At 46.1% G+C, this 18750-nt stretch overlaps 1 protein-coding gene across 1 annotated transcript; it reads right to left on the reverse strand.

The window, feature by feature from the left end:
- Positions 1 to 4606: 4606 nt before the first annotated feature.
- LOC123928363 (olfactory receptor 10J1-like) lies at positions 4607 to 5539 on the reverse strand. The gene has a single exon (XM_045983481.1). The coding sequence runs from the start codon at positions 5537 to 5539 to the stop codon at positions 4607 to 4609; it is 933 nt and encodes a 310-aa protein (XP_045839437.1).
- Between the last annotated feature and the right edge of the window lie 13211 nt (positions 5540 to 18750).

Here is an 18750-nt window from a genome sequence, read left to right on the forward strand (position 1 = left end):
ACAGTCCGGTGGGCACTGAGTCTTGCTGGGAAGATGTTTCTCCATGTCCCTGGGGGAGCAGGAGCACAGCTCTGTGTTGTGGCGGTTTTGAGGAAGACTCAGATGAAGGACGCCGCAGAAGTTACCCGCTGCTGTGTGCCAAGCATCTCAGACCTCAGCAGCTGCAAACACAGAGACTTATGATCTCATCCTCTGTTTGGGTCAGAAATCAGGAAGGAGCTTAGCTGGATGACTGAACCACAAATAACCAGGACTGTTGTCTCATCTCAGCCTTGACCAGGACAGAACCTGCTTCCACGCTGGCCTGCGTGGCCACTGTCGGAATCCATTCCGGGGCCGCTGTGGGTTGGGGGCCACGGATTCTCACGGGCTCCTGGAAGAGCACCCCCTCATTCCTCGCCATGCGGACCTTCCTACAGAGCAGCCCACAGCATGGCAGGCTTCTCCAAGAGTGATCCCACCTAGAGAGAAAGGGCCTAGCACAGAAGCCTGTCTTCCCTTACTCTAATTTTGGAAACCACACACCTCAGTTTGGCTGTATTCTACTCAGTAGAAGTGAGCTGACCCACAATCAGGGAGAGTAAAGTTATTTGGGGGACATATTTTTAAAACCACCACATATGCTGGTGAGTAAGGATATGCCTGGCATGAGAAAGCCCCAGGACAGAGAAAGGGGAGTGGCCTGCTTCCTACATGGGAACGACATCCCCTCTAACCCTGGGGGGAGAAGAAGGGGCAGGCAGCCTTCACTAGAAAAAGAGAAGGTCCTGGAGGGTTGCAGCATCCCCTCTCTGACCCTTCCAATCCCTCCGTCTGTGTCATGGGACAGGGGGGATAAAAACCCTCACAAGCATCTCGGACTTTAATCAGAGGGCTGCTTTCTTCCAAACAAACTGCATCACCTTCATGAGCTCACGGGACCCTGATCCTCAGTTTTCATCTATGAAATAGGGATACAGATGGCATCAATCTTGCAAGAGTTACTTTGAAGATTGGGTGAGATCGGCTAAAGGCTAATTTGTTAAAGGTGATTTGTGATTTGTAAATGTTATAGAAAGTTAGTTTTTTTTTTTAGCAGCAAAAACAAAGCGTTGATGCTCTGTTGCCCTCTGCTTTGTTTCGTTTCCTATCCCTGCCACAAAGCACCGCCTCATCATTTCAGGTTTCAGATAGTCCCCTTGTCTCTCGTATCAGGACCAGTAATCGGATATTCAAAATGCCGCTCTCGGCTAACAAGCTAACCATGCTGTTTTGCCCCAGGTTTGTACGCTAACATGGTCACAAATCGCACACTAGAGATAATGAGATCAGAGGGACTTCCTCATCCTCCTAATTCCTACGGTGCTGACTGAAGCGTGGGCTCTCTCCCTCCTCCCCTCCACACCCACAGGTGCTCTCCCGCCCTCTCAATTTTAACGTCTCTAATCTCTCCTTAGCTCACTTTCCCTAAATTCTCTGTTCCTATTCTTTGTCTAGGGTGAGTGTAGGAAGAAACCCTTGTATCTGAGGAAGGAAGTGTTCATGATGCTTTCCCATTTCCTACTACGAAGCAAAACCTACTGAGCCCAGGACTTCACGGTGTTTCCCAGGCTGTGTCTCCCATGATTAAGCTGCTCATTATTCCCTAATTTACTTCCAGACCATAATATTTGTTAATATGCTTTCCTAAGCAAGAGAAAAACAGTTGGTTCTAGGCTGGTTGAGCCCGCCTCTCTCAAAGATCTTAAGAGAAAATAAGTCAATGATAAGTCACGCCAGGATGCCAGCGTCGCCGCGGTGGGGAAGCGAGCAGGGGATCCCGCCCTGCACACAAGAGCTGCACAAAGGGAGGGCAGGGGAGGGGGCTGCGCAGCCTGCACACTCTTCCCCTCCTCAGGCATCACTGGCTCTGAGCGTTGGTCCAGCACAGCCAAGCCATGCTTCCAGAAAGGTCATCATAACGCCCTCGAACCACGGCCACGAGGGTCCCGTGGGAGACATCTCAGAGCATGATCAGCGGTGGGGGAAGCGGGGATGCTCCCTGTGTTATCAGTTATCCCGGTGAGTCAGCGGTGTCTCATGCTCCACGACTGGTGTTTGCTGTCTGCCCCCATGATATCTGCAGAGAAGATGGAAGTGGAGGGCAATGTAGGGCATCTTTGTCTTCTCCCAACAGGACAGCTGGACCAAAGCCTGTGCTTTAACACAACATTCTCTATGGGATGATGGAGATAATTCGATCACAGGCACTCTGTGAGCTCAGTGTGTTTTATGTACCCTGTTCGGAGGCAGCCTCTGGTCCCTAGTGAAGGGGAGTCCTAATCCCCAGGGCAGGGATCCCACTGAAGGACTCCAGAGGCCGCACCTGCCCTTATAGCCTTTCCCCCCATGGCACCCAGTTCAAGGACATTGAGCAGTTTCTCTATGTCAGCAAAGCAGGCAAGCACATGCAGTCCATTAGGAAAGCTACGGTCACTTGCAAAAGCCCCGTCTCCTTATGCCCAAGTCCACGTCGGCACGAGCAACGGGTCTGCTGCAGGATTGCTGAACTCTGGGAGGATGGAAAGACCATGGGGAGGGCGGTATAAGCAAGGGGTACTGTGTGGGGACAGAGACAAAGAATATTCTGGGATAAGAGTAGGATTCCTTTGAGGAATGTTTTGATGCAAAATAATCCTTTGTGGGGGAGATATGGGATGTGTCTTTGTGGGATCACGTGTTCTCCCAAAGGGAGAGGTGTGCCTCCAGTCACAGTAGCAAGCCCCTCAGTGGGCAACCCCGGCTTAGAAAGATGATGGCTATGTGGTGACTAAGCCCAAGGTGTGGGCTTAAGCATCACTCTGTTCAGACATGATTTGTGTTGAGTGAGAATTAGTCACACATTCTCTTCAAAATTAAATGTATTGGTTTAATTTTTTTCTGTCCCTGTTATGATGGTATAAACTATATTTTTCAAAAGACAAAGAATGGGGGGGCCTTAATACACATTCTTTACTGTTGCAAATATTACTTTGGGAAAATTACACCATAATTTTCTGCAGCATCCAACTATAGGAACTCAGGGGAACACACACTGTTTTCAGTATGGGCGCCAATCCTATAAAGATCTGGGCAGCTCTGGGAAATCGTATGGGGGTTCTGTGTGCAAAAATTCTGCAATCTATAAAAATGAGTTGACTGCTGGGAGAGGCTTTCAGGAAGGTGCTGCTACCGTGAGCAGGACCCCCAAAGAGAGGGTCTCCAGTGGGGCTTTCTGAGAAGCAGGCCTATGAACTAGGCCCAGAAAGGATTCCACGCTGTCACGGAGCCTGGATAAGGGCAACCCCAAGGCAGCTGTTGTGAAGAGGCCAAGCTTGTGCTCTTTCAGGTAATGCTTCATAAACATAAATGATTCTAAGTCCCTCTGCCATTAGGGATCCCAAGTCACTTGTCGGACACGCACTCTCAATGCACCTTCAGTGGGGACACTTGGGCCATCCTTGAGCAGGAAGAGGATGGTGAGTGGGAAATTTGGATTATCATCATTATTATTATTATTATTCTTTTTTAACATCACCCTTTTACGGGCTATAAGACCTTTGGCAAGCTCTCTTTCTCACTTTCTCACCAAATAACCCTAAAACCTGACACCTTTCTCACACATCAATCCAATCCCCCCTGCAGAAGGCAATAGCAACAGGAACAGGAGACACCCAGCCTGTGTTTAGACAAGTGTTCAAACTCAGAGCTGAACGCAGGCACCCCACGGTTGACAGAAAATGAGTTCAGCAACGCAGAAATGCAGAGTGTGAAGGTAAGAGGCGCGTCTCTGCTCAGGCTCCACATGCTCTAATCATCCAGATCCGAGACAGCCAGCGTTAGGGGGGAGGTGCGACTAATAAATTTAATTTCAGGAAAGGTCTTAAGGTATCCCCACACTCGTGAATGCAGCCCAGTGCGTGCATTACCCCACAGAGCGCGTCTCTAACTGCAGGGAAATGCCGCTGCTGGATGTGACAAGTTACTTACTAACATGTGAATATGAGACTCACCACAGAAACGGTTCTAATGTGAGCTTCAATAAAACTGGAAGGAATTTCATGGGTCTCCAAGGCAAGGTGAGAATGTTAAAGCAGAGAATTTTTCTTCTGGAATGTCAGGGTCTGTTACTCTTGTCACTGCCCCGAGGAGAAAGTGATGATGAGTAGGAAGGTAGTTCTGACTGTGTTTCCAGCACGTGTGAGCACCAGCCAAGTTCTCTCTGTTTCAGAGCTCAGGATCTACCTGACACTCAGGTTGCTCTTTTAACACCTCCCTTCAAATTGTTGTCATAGAGCCCAGGTGCCTGCCATCAACAAACTGATAACAATCGACCACCCTCTTACTTGTTATTCCCTCCCAGCTCTTCCCCTTCCGAGCAGCACCTGACGCCTCCTCCGGGGCTAACGTCTGAGGTTAGTAGAAGGCATGGGAGCATGACGATGAAGATGAACGTCAAGTCAGGGAAACTCTGGGCTCTTCACTGCAGCCCTACCACCACATTCTGCACCTCTTCCTGGGTAAAGAATGAATAACAGGATCCACAAAAATTTTTTGAGTTACAAAATACCCAGAAGATGACAGGCCATGTGTCCAACTACCATAGATCCTAGGCAAGAGGATTTTTGCTAATAGCACGGCGAAGAGCATCCTTGACCTCCTTGTTCCTCAGGGTGTACACCACAGGGTTCAGCAGGGGAGTGATGACCGTGTAGGTCACGGAGATCAGCTGATCTTGATCCCTGGTGTTCTCGGACTTGGGCTTGAGGTAGGCAATGGAGGCACAGCCATAGTGGACAATGACCACCGTGAGGTGGGAGGCGCAGGTGGCGAAGGCCTTCTTCCGGCCCTGGGAAGAGCTGATCTTGAGGATGGTGGAGATGATGAGGACGTAGGAGATGAAGACTAGCCCCATGGGGACCACAATAACAAATGAGCTGATGATAAAATTAATTATGTCATGTAGAGTGGTATCCGCACAGGAGAGTTTCATAACTGGGAGAATGTCACAGAAATAATGGGCCACTTCTCTGTCACAAAAGGGCAGCCTAAATACAGAGGAAATCTGAACTATGGCCACAAGCAGTCCAATGCTGAAAGCCCCCCATGCGAGTAGGGCACACACCCTCTTGTTCATGAGGACCATGTACCTCAAGGGGTTGCAGATGGCCACATAGCGGTCGTACCCCATGGCTGTGAGCAGAAAGCAGTTGTTGATGGCCAAGGTGAGGAAGAAGAACATCTGGGTGGCGCAGCCGGCCAAGGAGATGGGTTGGCTAAGACCTGTAAGGCTGCAGAGCATCCGTGGTACAATGACCAGGGTGTACACGGTCTCGGAGATGGAGAGAACACTAAGGAAGAAGTACATGGGTGTGTGGAGGTGACGAGTGACGCTGATAACTGTCACAATGAGGACATTGCCAGCCAGAGTTAAAAGGTACAATGTAAGAAATATCACAAAGAGAATGATCTTGTGTTCTCGGAAACTGGAAAACCCCTGGAGAATGAATTCACTCACTACTGTGTGGTTCTTGCTCTTCATGGATAAATGCTGGGTCTACACAATGGGGACTCAGGCCTGTCAGTGAGTCAGCACCGGCTCGGGACCAGAAGAAGGGGCAAAAAGGACCTTCTCCAGGAGACATGACCAGTGCATGGGGTCTCCTGTGCTCTGGGAGAGAAAAGGTAAAAGACATGATCAGGAAGCAATGGCATGTATGGAAAATTTTGTATAAAGGCACAGAAGAAGAAACAGGGATGGGATAGGATAGTAGGAAGGACAGCTGGGCTAGTTTTGAAGAGGCTTCCTCATGAGCCAGAACATGGGTGTTTGTAGGCAACTAGAGCTAAAGAAATAGAAAATGTATTAGTTTGAGAATTTTCTCATAAATTAGAGTTTCAGATTTTTATTTACCCAAAACAAACTGGCCAACTTCTTCCGCTTCATTGAAACCACAATTTTGATCATCTTCTTATAGATTTTACCTTCCGAGTTGCCAAATGGGACAATGCTCTCTGCTCTGAGGGGGCATGAGAGTTTGCTTTGTTCCTGTTCTATGTGCCAACATCTTTTCATGAACCCTTTTCACAAATCATTCAAATGCTTCAAACCTGAAGGCCCTCCTGACAGTAGTTTTCATCCAGACATTCCCCTTTCTTGGGTACTGGCATTGCCTCCTCTTCCTCAGAGGGCCCTCTCAGGACCAGCAGGGCCCCGTCGATGCGTGTCCTCTGCATGTAGATCAATTACTAAGTGTTGGTTCTCTTGCACTGTGTGTATTTTCGTGTTTTCAGCTGGTGCTTGGAAGTGAATGTTCACAGCTGGTCTGACTCACGACTAGACTCTGAGCTCTCTTTTCTACTTTCTTCATAATAAAAAACTGGGTACCTCTAGGAAAACCAGCTTGCATACCCTCCCTCACCATCTGGGGAATTTCAGAAACCAACAAGCTCTTATTTTAACAACAGTTTAATACTAACAATAACAACAATAATGAACAACAAGAATAGTTTCTTGTGGCACTTTTTAGTTTATGAAGAGTGTTTGTATGCATTATTTAACAGCACAACAATCCCATCTGTTTGATAACTATCTTCATCTTGTACCCTAAGACACCTAGGGTTTGGTGGCTTGCCCAAAATTCGTAAGTCATACATCCAGTCTTCTCATTTTAAGGCTGGTGTGAATTGCGTTTGCCACAACTGCCTGAAGAAGTATCGTGACTACGAAACAGAGGAAAAAAAGAAGACACTCCCCCCCCCGGGTTTTACTGAAGAGAATTAAAGGATTTTCCTTACTCTGGGAATGAGATTACATTGGGAAAAATATTGGAAAAACTGGAAAACATTTGGGAAACCAGAAAAATTTTACCATGTTGACCTTGGTAAGTAAATGCAATATAAACATACTAGTGACCATAAGTGTCCATTCTCCTTGGCTTAATACTTCTACTTCCAATTACTTATTTTAAGGAAAAAATCAGAGAGATATATGTATAAGAATATACGGATATATGTATAAGAAGTTTTATGATATTTATAATAATGAATACCAAAAACAGTGTAAATAACTAATCTATATATCTATAGATCTATATCATGGGAATATCTATATCTATATCTATATCTATATCTATATCTATATCTATATCTATATCATGGGAACTATGGAGCTCTTAAACATCTAATGTTCTGACACTGAAAAATACGATTGACAGACATGTCCTAATTTTTCAAAATTAAAAAGAAAGGAAGAAATAAACAATAAAAGGAAATCCATGGAATGGTACACACACCATTAGAAATGGGTTGGAAATAAATACACTGAAATGCTAATAATATTCTTTTCTGGATAATGAATGGAGAATCTTAAATGGTTTTTCCTTTTGTCCTCTCTATATAATCCAGATTTTCTTAATCCATTTCTCTTCTAAACATAGAGAAAAATAATTGTTAAATTCTTCTTACAATGAGACTCAATAATAAGGTTGCAGAGAGGATCAAGGAGAAAAGGTAAACATAGTGGGTTTGAGCACTCAACAGCCAGATCCAGAGGAAATTAATTTCAGTTTTTAAAGAAGGATGGTAACTAGAAAAAGAAAACCTTTCTGAACAGTGCTGGAAGTGGCTTGGCATGGGAGACACTCATCTTGGACTCAACATTTAGGAGAGCCCCAAAGAAACTCAGTGATCAAGACGAACATGATTTTAATGTAATATTTAAAAAAAAATGCAAAATTCCATGATGAAAAAGATATTAAAATTTTAAATAGAGACAGGCTCCATTCTGCCTATCACCACAATGGAATGCAAGCAGCTGAATGAGGGCAGATTTTGGAATTTCCTTACTAAGAATTTTGAAGAATAGAAAAATATAAAATATGTTCAAAATATAGGGGGAAATGGAGAGCAAAATATGTGTTCATTTTCCTTTGATATGTGGTAATAGGCTAGTCTTGAAACAACTGCTATTTAGCTGAGATTCATGACGTGTTACTGAACAAGATAAAACCCCAATCTTATGTAACTGGAAAATCAATCCCTACCTCCGCCAAGGGGGATGAGAAGATAAGCAAGGATAGAGAAGAAAAAAGATTGAATTGAGCTCGTGCCTTCCTCTCCAGCACTCATCAACCCCTCAGGAAAACGAGGACTCATCAAGAGGGCAAAGATCTGATGAATGTTAACACCAGGACAGTAAGGTCATGACACGGAAACAAAATGGCAGCCTACTTCTATGGAATCCATGTCACCAAGAAGAAAAATACTTTACACCACTTGATGTTTTCCTGGATTCTGGATCTTTAGCCAAAAATATCCCTCTACCCTGAAAGAAAAGTTAAAATATTTCTTTCTAGAAAAGTGATAATGATGTTCTGCTTAGACCCGACAAGCAATCCTGGGCAAGGAGTTAATCTTACTCATTTCATTATTCAAGTCTTTCCAATGGGAAGCAAGCTAGGAAAGCCCATGTGCTTGGTGGTGTTAAGTCCTTTAATATAATGGAATCACAGGACCTTAGCACTAGGAGGTAATTTTAAAAGCAAACATTCCTCAAAAATAGTCCCCTAAATTCTGCTTCAGTCCTTCCAATGGTTGGAAATTCATTATCTTACAAGTTAGCATCCCCTCCTTTGTTTGTTTTTTTTTTTTTTTTGAAGAAACCAAGTTTACTTAAAAAATAAAATGAGGGGGCGCCTGGGTGGCTCAGTGGGTTAAGCTGCTGCCTTTGGCTCGGGTCATGATCTCAGGGACCTGGGATCGAGTCCCACATCAGGCTCTCTGCTTGGCAGGGAGCCTGCTTCCCTCTCCCTCTCTCTGCCTGCCTCTCTGCCTACTTGTGATCTCTCTCTGTCAAATAAATAAATAAAATCTTTAAAAAAAATAAAATGAGGACTTTATATTATAAAAATGCTTTCAGGGAAAAACAGTCATCTGTACAAAAGGGAAATAAAATAAATAAATAAAATAAAATAAATGGGAAAGTGAATTTTCTCTTCCTATGCTTTGCATTCTCTGGTCCGGGGGTAAACATGACTCATGTCTTTATGTCTTTTTAAATTTTCTGTCTAGAAATTTTCTCAGTACAATTATGCATATTTCCATATCATTTCAATGTTACACAAATGAAACTGTACATACCAAATCACAAGTAGCTTTTTTCACTTACTAACATATCTTGGATATCCTCGTAACAGTGCAATAGAGCTATCTCTTCATCATCAGCAGGGCACACTCTCCCCCATACAGATCCATATAGATATACTACCATCAACTCTATGGTTGAATAGCCTTAATTCTTAGAAAACATCACTCTCTATTGACTCGCCCTCTGTCTCCCTGTGACTTGCCACTCCCCATATTATCCTACCTTCTATTTCCTTTTCAGTTCGAGAGTGGACGATGATTATCTTGTCCCTGTTAAATTTCGTGTCCTTGAGTCCATTACCACAGCAAGATGAGCATGAAGAAATATAATATTAATGGCATGAGGATCAATACAACCAAAAAATAATGAAAAACTTGGAGGAAAAATAATAAGAATTCAGAAAACACACATGGTATCCCATTTTCACTTACTTCTGCCCACAGCCAGTCACTGCTTCTGACCTTGGCAAAAGGAAGAAGGAATCACTTTCCAGATAGTGATTTTTAAATGTCACTGAAAGGGCTGAATCTATTCAGAGGAAGCTGGTAAAAATACCTTGTGTTCAAGAGCCATTTATAGGGGAAGCTAAAACCTACAAAGTAAGGAAAATTCAGCTTTCTACAGTATCAGAGAAAACTTCAAATCATTGGTATGTTTCTTGAAGTTGAGATCGGTCCTTGGTTCATTTGGCTTGAGAAGTAGCCCAGGAAAAAAGGCAATCGCTTAAACTCCGTATTTTAGGAGCTTTGGATATTTATTTTCCCAAGAGAAGCAAATCCCTCATGCCAGGTCTCCTGGGACCATCCTTTTGAAAATCCCTCTGGGGTACCAAGAGCTAAGAATGAGAGAACCTTAGGGCTTGTCTCAAGAGCTTCGTTAGGAACTTGTGTAGCAGGCGAGGGAGATACTTTTGTTTGTTTCCTCACTGTTGGGGACTTTTGGGGTTTCAGAAACCAATACCTTGGTTTGGGTTTGCCTTGGGTTTAGTCAAGTAAAACCATGGAAACACTGGACAAGCTTACAAAGAGAAGACTGTAAGTTCTAGTCTTTTAGGATCAGAGAACAGAAAACTTCCTGCAACTTACCTAAATCCAATCAGGGCACACAGAGGGGTATGGCCGCCAGGGCTTCTCTTGTCCAGGGTTGGCCCATAGCCAGTTTCCTTAGGGCTTAGTCTAGCTCCCATTGAGGGAGACCTGCCTCCCACCCTTGGAAAGGCAGAGGCTGCTGTCGGGCCCATTGGTCGTGCTCCCTTTTGTTATTCTTGGATCTTGCTGGAGAGAGAAGGGCACAGCAGCTCTCTGCTCTAGCTCCTTTAGTGTCTGGCTCCATGTGACCATCTCCATCCAGGTTCTCTGGGCAAAAGGGAGATGTCTGAGGAGCTGTCTCAGCTCTGTGCTGCAAAAGGGGATTGCCATACGGGTCTTCCACCCAGACTAAGAACTTTCTTTCTAAAACCATTCTGTTTCCTCTCGGCTGAAAACAGGAATATGTGTTCATCATAGAAAACACAGAAAAAAAAGGGAAAAAAAGATCACATAAATCACTTATGATCTCCAGCTTGGAAATACCACACACTATTAATACCCACACTATTAATATTTTGGTGACTAATTCTCCAATTGGTTTTCTCTGCACTAATGTGTGTGTGTATGTATGTAAATGGACACACACACATTAATGCAGAGGAAACCAATCATTAACAGCAAACATGGAATGACTTGTTTCCATGGTTCTTTCTCCTTTCCAGTAATATGAGGTCATGCCATACACACTTCCTTACACCCTGTTCATTTGTCCTCTTAGCCTCGTATTGTGAGCCTTTCTCACGTAAGCATTTTCCCACCCTATCATTTTTAAATAGCCATCTTGCCTTCCCTCTGGTATGTGTAGTGCGGTGTCAGGATTTAGAAGGACACCATGAGTTGCAATCGGTTGTGGAATCTTCAAAGGCTCTTTGAACCCACGTCAGGGTCCCTCAACAGTGGTACTGTTGTCCTCGGTGGCCTGATACGTTTTATGGTGTCATGGGGGGAAGGGTGTCTCGCCTGTTACAAGACAGAGCTTCCCTTGCCTCCACCCGCTAGCTGCCCCCAGCATCCTCTCCCCTCCCTGCAGCGTAAGAGGGGAAACCAAAAATGTCTCTAAGTGTTGTCCATACCTGTTGGGGGTGCAAAATGTTCCTCCTTTGAGCATCTGTGGTGTAGAACATTCCATCATCCTCTACCCAGTGTTTTCATTTCATGGGCATGTTTAAGAACCAGGTCAAAACCTGGCCTTCAGGATATCATTCATGCATCGTACCATTTCTCTTTCTATGCTCTGTATTTCCCATAAGGGGAAGTCAGTTCTAAAGGCTTAATTAGATGCAAGTTAAACTTATGGAACTATATAAACTACATTGAGATATATATACTATCAACTGCATTGTACTATATTACACAAAAATAAATTATATGTATAACTGTGCTAAGCTATATACATGCATATACACACACACACACAACTTGGCATGACACCCGTAGAGTTGTCAGATTTAACAAATAAAAATATGGGATACCTTGTTAAATTTGAATTTTAGGGGCGCCTGGGTGGCTCAGTGGTTTAAGCCGCTGCCTTCGGCTCAGGTCATGATCTCAGGGTCCTGGGATCGAGTCCCGCATCAGGCTCTCTGCTCAGCGGGGAGCCTGCTTCCCTCTCACTCTCTCTGCCTGCCTCTCTGCCTACTTGTGATCTCTCTCTGTCAAATAAATAAATAAATAAATCTTTGAAAAAGAATAAATAAATTTGAATTTTAAAAGAACAATAAATAATTTTCTAGGGTAAGTATGTCCCAAATATTACATGAAACATACACACTAAGAGTTATTCATTATTTATCTGAAATTCAAGTTTAGCGAGGCATTTTCTATCCTATCTGGAAGCCCAATCAGGAGCTGCACACTGTTTGGTTTTCCCACCCTGAACAATGCAAAATTGATCAGCGTTCAGGTAGCAACAGCCTGGTGCTCTATTCAAATTGATCCCATCAATATTTTATCATTTCATCTTTTGATGACTTTTGTCTAAATCAATTTTTTATTAGAAGTTGCAAAGAATGCTTTACTAATCATGTCCTTTCTCTTACATTTATTCTGTGAAACAGTTTGTGTGCAGAAGTTTCTTTTCATCCCTCGGGGCAGGAGAGTGAGGTAGGACTGAGTAGAGTTGGAATCCAAACTTGGTCTGTCTGATCTGGGTCGGGCGCGTGGTCCCGTCTACCCAGTGGGGGACATTCACTCTCCCCCTGCTGACGATGTGGGACCACACACCAGCGTACTCCAGCAAGCCTGTGTCTTACAATCAGCAGAGACTTGAGGTAGCAGGAGGCTAGCAGGGGCAGGAGGAGTGGGGTCTACCTACGTTAGCAAACCCACAAGCAATCCTGTAATTAGAAGAAACAAAAGCTCTAGAAACAAGGGTCAGTGAGGGCATCCGGAGAAGAAGAGGGTGAGGCAGGGCTGAAGGGCATGCAGTGTTTCTCTGCCTTCCTCTCATTCTGGCCACGGAGTCTGAGTGACACCCTTCAAAATAATCCATGCAGCCAGTACCCGGCCAGCGATGTGCCCTGGAAAATCAAATTGCTTGTGGTTTCTGAAAGAACTGGAGTTGCTGCCACAAAGACACCGTGGAAGGCAGGGCAGAGGAGACTCTCTTCCTCGGCGAGGTGACGTGTGCCCGGGGTGAAGGGCATCTACACACGGAGCCAGGCGGCACAAGGGACTTCGTCTTCCTTTTCATTTGTTGACTTCATTATACTGAATTTCCAGTAAATTAAATGTATAACTAAATACCCCGGGATTACAGTAGAAGAAAGAGGATTAGAGCCTGTATCTTGCCCACATTCTGTACAGCTCAGTAGGGCTGGCATAAAAGAAAACACTCGATGGTATTACCATAGGAACGAACTGAAGAGTGTGGTCTTAGGTGCTGGTTTTCCGTAGGGTGGATGCAGAGACGAGATTCTTGGTTCTCACGAAAGACTGACAGCGGGTGACGGGGTTGTCTAGCGAGCTCCAAATGCTCTTCGAGAGCTTTCTTTCTCATTTTAGAAAATTGCCTCTGAGGGGGCGCCTGGGTGGCTCAGTGGTTTAAGCCTCTGCCTTTGGCTCAGGTCATGATCTCAGGGTCCTGGGATCGAGCCCCGCATCGGGCTCTCTGCTCAGTGAGGAGCCTGTTTCTCCCTCTCTCTCTGCCTGCCTCTCTGCCTACTTGTGACCTCTCTCTTTGTCAAAAAAAAAAAAAAAAAAAAGAAAGAAAATTGCCTCTGAGGAAGAGAAGGATGATTTATTAGGTTGCAACATCATGATAGAAATAATCCACGAGTTAATTGATCCTCTAATAAACATGTATTGAAGCATGTATGTCTACACGCACCCTACACTGTGCTGAGCACCAGGAGAAACAACGAATCACACACACACACATCATATGTGACAAGGAACCAGACAGAAAGATGTAGATCTTTCTACAGATCTTTCATAGATCGTGATGCTTTCTTTGATGGGGTAAGAACAGAGTAACAGGGTACTGGTAAGTAATCTTCCGACATGCATTTTAATACACTAAATTGCTTCTATCCACCAGGAAGCAAAAGGCACAAAAGTACGCCTGGTCTGGTCTATTTACCATGAAACATGAAGGAATTAGCCTTTGGAGTTATCTAGTGACTTTGCGTGATGTCTCAGGGACTGGTCAGCTCCCGTGAGTTTGCCGTTGAGCTGTGGGGCTTGCACGGAGAACACGCGAAGCCTGGACAACGGGGTTACACCAAGATTTCCGAATGAGCAAGTTCCCTGGCTGGTCTCAGTTCCCCGGCTTGATAATTCAGGCGCACTCAGCACTGCGAACCGCTCTCAGCCTTGAAACATTGTTCAGCCTGGATTTTGTGACACTTATTGCGGTGTTTCTCCTCAACAGAAGCTTGCCGGTCGCGGAGCCAGCGGTGCGCACCTGCCCGTCCGTTCTGCAGACCGGATGTCGAGCGTCGCTGAATGTGGTGACTCACTGAACAGGAAACTGAGCCGGTCAACAGCCCTGTTATCGTTTCAGTATGTGATGGACCTGAGGACACGAAGGAGACACCCACTCGCGCTTGAGCACGTCACCCTGACCGACTTCACCCTCTTGCTCTTACCTACGCTAAGTTTCAGCTCATTTATTCTCTCGTTTCTTCAGGATCTTTCTCCCCACACTGGACTAGAATGGTTCCTCTTAGGAGCACCAGTTCTTTCAGCCTTTGCTCAGCATGAATCTTCCATCCCAACAAACTAACAAGCAAATGGAACTCATAATTCAGTTCTGCGCCGGCCACCGAAGGACAGCTTAGCAAACTCGCACAGAGCGTGCTCCGGGGCTCGGGCTTCTCACTCCCTAACACAAGGAGTTTAAATTGATCCTCTCTAAGGTCCTTTCCTATTTTAAAGGTTTGTGATGTTCTTCCTGACTTCGGGACTGAGGATAAAAACGGATTAGGAACCGGAAGATCCCACCGGTCCCCCAAGTCACTTCTAACAGGCGCCCCTGGTTTTCATCAACGCTTCCATCCGTCCCGTACTCTGCTTTCAACTCCGTCCTTCCATTGACTTCCACTTTCCAATCTGTCGCCACCTCCCACTTCCTCTTTTCACTTCCACCTGTGTGAGAGAGGATCACAGAAGGCGAGGGCACGGCAGCTCCTGGACGGTCTCCTGGCAGACCAGAGAGGAGAGCCAACGACTCATCAGCCGGGCAGCGGGAGCCGCTGCTCTTTGGGAACCACCGCAGGCCCACACGGTCCACCTAACTGAGCTGCCCGAACCCCTCCAATCCTGGTCGCCGGCAAACGCTTGGATGCGAGACCCGCAGAGCACCGGACGTGGCCCAACCTTTCCATTTCACGCACGCAGCTGTGTTGGAAGGAGTCTCCACTTGTGAGGTGCACGCGTGACTCTTCTTCAGTGACTCTTACGGCGGCTCCGTTCCTGCGGGGCCGCGTGCTCCCCGAATGACCCCTCAGACCAACTTCGTGACCTTTTCATTACTTCGTGTCGCTAAAACCGTCTCGCTGGGGTTATTAAACACAAGCCTGTTTTCACATTTTAATTTCATCTTCGATGTGAAGTGCTGTCCGGCGTCCGTCACGGCAGGCTGCTCCACCTCCCCCCGAGCACAGAGCAGGGTTTGCGGCTGCAGTGGCTCCGTCGGTGTTGGGAGGCGAAGGGTGCTGACCACGCCCCTGCGCCCCTTTCTTGTCCCAGCATCAACGCCTCACGCTTTGAGGAGACGAGAGAGGGCACAGACGAGACAGGGTCACCCACAGTGCAGGCGCAGCCGCTCCCGTCTTGGTTGTAGCCGCTGGGCCGGCACACGGCCGTCACCTTGTTAGAAGACATTCGGTTGGGTGAGGTCCTCTTTTTGTTAATTGTCCCCATTTCTTCAACAGTTTTGACTGTTCTTTTGTCCTCGGTCAGGTGTCCAAATCTAGGTGCTCTGAGAGGGGGGCCTTGGTGCTCTTTTCAGGGCAATGTGGGTCCCGCCGTCTGCCTCTCCAGCCCACCCATCCGAGGCTCCCTCTCCCTCGGCTGCCATTGCAAGCGGCCGCCTCCACGGCCTGATGCTACCGGGGCCCTCGCACCTGCAGGGCGGCCCTGTGGGGGAGCAGGCAAGGTGGTGGGAGCCCCCATTCCCCTCCGTTTTCCCTGTCGAACCCGTGGGAGAGGGGCTTGTCCTGGCCGCGTGAAATGGTGAAAATGCCGGTTAAGTCCCTGCACCCCCAGGTCGGGGCCAGTCACGTCTCTCCAGACTTTTCCTGCGGTGCCGGCAGCTGCAGACGCTCACCCAGAATTGCCATTTGTTCTCAGCTTACTGGAGGGGGAAGGAAAGACTCGAGAGTCCCGAAGGTTGTGGGAAAAGTACAGGGACACCTCGCCGAACGCCTTCTCGCCCCATATTTAAGAACGTAGCTATTCAGACCTCTGAGTGTCAAATCCCGGCTCTGCCCTTCGCTGACTGAACGACCTCCCCACTTCGCGAGGAACAAGGGAGCTACCAGGACCGCTCCATAGGGCTCCTGCGAGGGGTCGACGGGATAAAGCCATCCGGCATAGAGCGAGTGTCTGACAGAGTGGAGCACTGCTGCGATTCCGTGTTTGTTATGTTTAACCGGAACCCACCCCAGGCTCCCCTTCATTCTTTCTCACTGTGGAAATCAAGACTTTTGACAAAGTTAAATGTGGTGAGGGGAAGCCCCCCTTCTTGCATCCTTGAACCCTGCACAGTGCTCAGCCCACTGCTCGGCACAGGGCAGCTGCGAACGAGAAATGCCCTACAGGTTCTGCGGCTGAGCCCATGTTTCTGAAATGCAAATGTTCCACTTACACTTGGTAAACCCCGAAATAACGTCAATGCGATGTGGAAGTGAGTTGCCACAAAATATTCCTCAGCACGCGAATGTTTACCGCAAGGAAGAGCGGCCGCACCCAGATCCTCTGTCCGCAGACTGGCCCCTGCCTGGTCTCTCCGGCTCCTGTGCACTTTCCCCTCGCCATCTCCTCCCATCCACCCTCCTTTGCCCTTGAAGAAGATCAAGTCCTGTGGCTCCTGTTGATTTTATTCATTTACTAGAGGCTTCACTTTTTTTTAACTGTTTCATTTATTTAGCAGAAATGCTTATGATTACATTAGTTAGTGCTCTGGTTACAGGCTTTGCAGGATCTACCACAATATTTTTTTCCCAAAAGCCTTGTTATTTTCAGTGTGTGTTTTTGCAGATTGCAAGGACTTTTAAAAATAAACACATGTGACGTTATAGCAGAAGTACCTGTGTTATGTTCAAGAACTCTTAATTGAAATCAATGAATGAAAACCATTTCTCTCGTTTTGTGAGTCAGGGACTTCACTCTTTCCACGATGGGCCCCTGTCTTCCCTCTTTGTGTGTCTCTGCTTATTGGAATATTCCTATCAGGTAGCAAATAGGACCCAGCACCTCCCATAAAATCCAAACCCTGTCTGGACCCCACATCTTCCCACAGCATCATCCCACAGCAAAACTCTTTGTACTTCCTCACTTCCTATTCCCCTTCCAATCACTTCAGCCTGGTTTCCACACCTACCAGTCCCCCCAAATTGTCGTTGATAAGGTTCCAGAAATTTCCATATTGTTAGATCCAAAGAAAAATTTTATTCTCTTATCTTCAATCTTCCATAAAATACAGTGCGATCAACCATTTCCTCTAGAAGGGTTCTCTGTCCTCAGCTTTAGCGGTACGTTCTCCGAGAGGCGTCCCACCATACTGGGCATTTCCTCTGGTCTCTTTCTGGATCTTCCCCACCTACCCATCCTCTAAATATCAGAATTGCTCACGGCTCTGTCCTGGGACGTTCTCTTTCTCTCGCCTTGGCTGATCTCTTCTTGTTCCACTCAGTGGCTTTAAATGTATGCCAGTGATTTTCAACTTAATGTCTTTGGTCCCGACATTTCTTCTGGTGTCCTGACCCTTATAACTGCCTGTTTGGCATAAACATGTCAGAGATCACAACAACCCTTCCAACTGAAGGAGCTCCAAGCTGGCACACTCGATTGTGCTCCCTAAATCCGGCACTTCCGCAGTCTTCACCATGGAAAGGATGGCATTACCAGCTACCCAGTGACTAAAGCCAGAAACTCGGGAATCCTGTTTTATGCTTCCCTTACATTCCAATCTGTCAGCGAGTCCTGGTCATACCTCTCCCAACAGATGCCTGAACCCCATCGACTTGTCTTCACCTGCTCTGCGACCTCTCCAGGCCAGTCTGTCATCGTGTTTTATTGTCTCCTCACCATTTCCCAATTGCCACTTGGAAAATCTTTATCACACTCAACTGTAGAGTATGTATGCATGTGTGTGCAAACATGTGTGTATAGGGACGTGGGCACACATATATTTGATGACAAGCCATCAAACCATTTACCGTGTGTGTGTGTGTGTGTGTGTGTGTGTGTGTGTGTGTGTGTGTGTGTTCCCTTGCTCAAAGTTTGATTGATGGCTTTTCGTTACCCCTCAAATAAAGTCCTCGTTCTTCCCGGTGTCCCACCAGGCTCTCACCGCTCTCACTAAACACACATCTGATCTCATTTTGTGCCTCTGTCCCCCTTAATCAGTACTGTGCTTTCGTCCTACTTATCTTCTCTTAATTCCTGGAATTCTCTAAATCCCTTCTTGTTTTGGGGACTTTGAACTTCCTCTTGCTTGAAATAGTCTTGCTCTAGCTTTTAGCTGGGTCCCTTCTATCTCATGCTGTAAGTCATTTTTGTTGAAGGCCTTCCTTAGCCATCCCGTCTAAATTAAATTACCCTTGTGATTCTGTGTAGCAATGTTATTTACTTTTTACAAGCCTTAATTACAAGCTGTTTCTATTTTATTTGTTTACTTGTTTAATGTCTATCTTTTCCAATGGAGGCTTCACTCCGTGAGGGAAGAAATCTGGTGCCTCCAGTTCTCATTCATGTTACCAGCATATCACGGGATGCTTAGCACATAAATGTTCATTGAACAAATAAAGAAATGAATACATATGATGAATAATGTTTTTGTGCTAAAACAAA

Source organism: Meles meles, chromosome 17 (assembly GCF_922984935.1).
Source record: "Meles meles chromosome 17, mMelMel3.1 paternal haplotype, whole genome shotgun sequence".
Taxonomy (NCBI): domain Eukaryota; kingdom Metazoa; phylum Chordata; class Mammalia; order Carnivora; family Mustelidae; genus Meles; species Meles meles.

What these genes read in the sequence shown, in the direction of transcription:
- LOC123928363 (XM_045983481.1), bottom strand. Translation starts at nt 5,539, where the DNA reads ATGAAGAGCAAGAACCACACAGTAGTGAGTGAATTCATTCTCCAGGGG.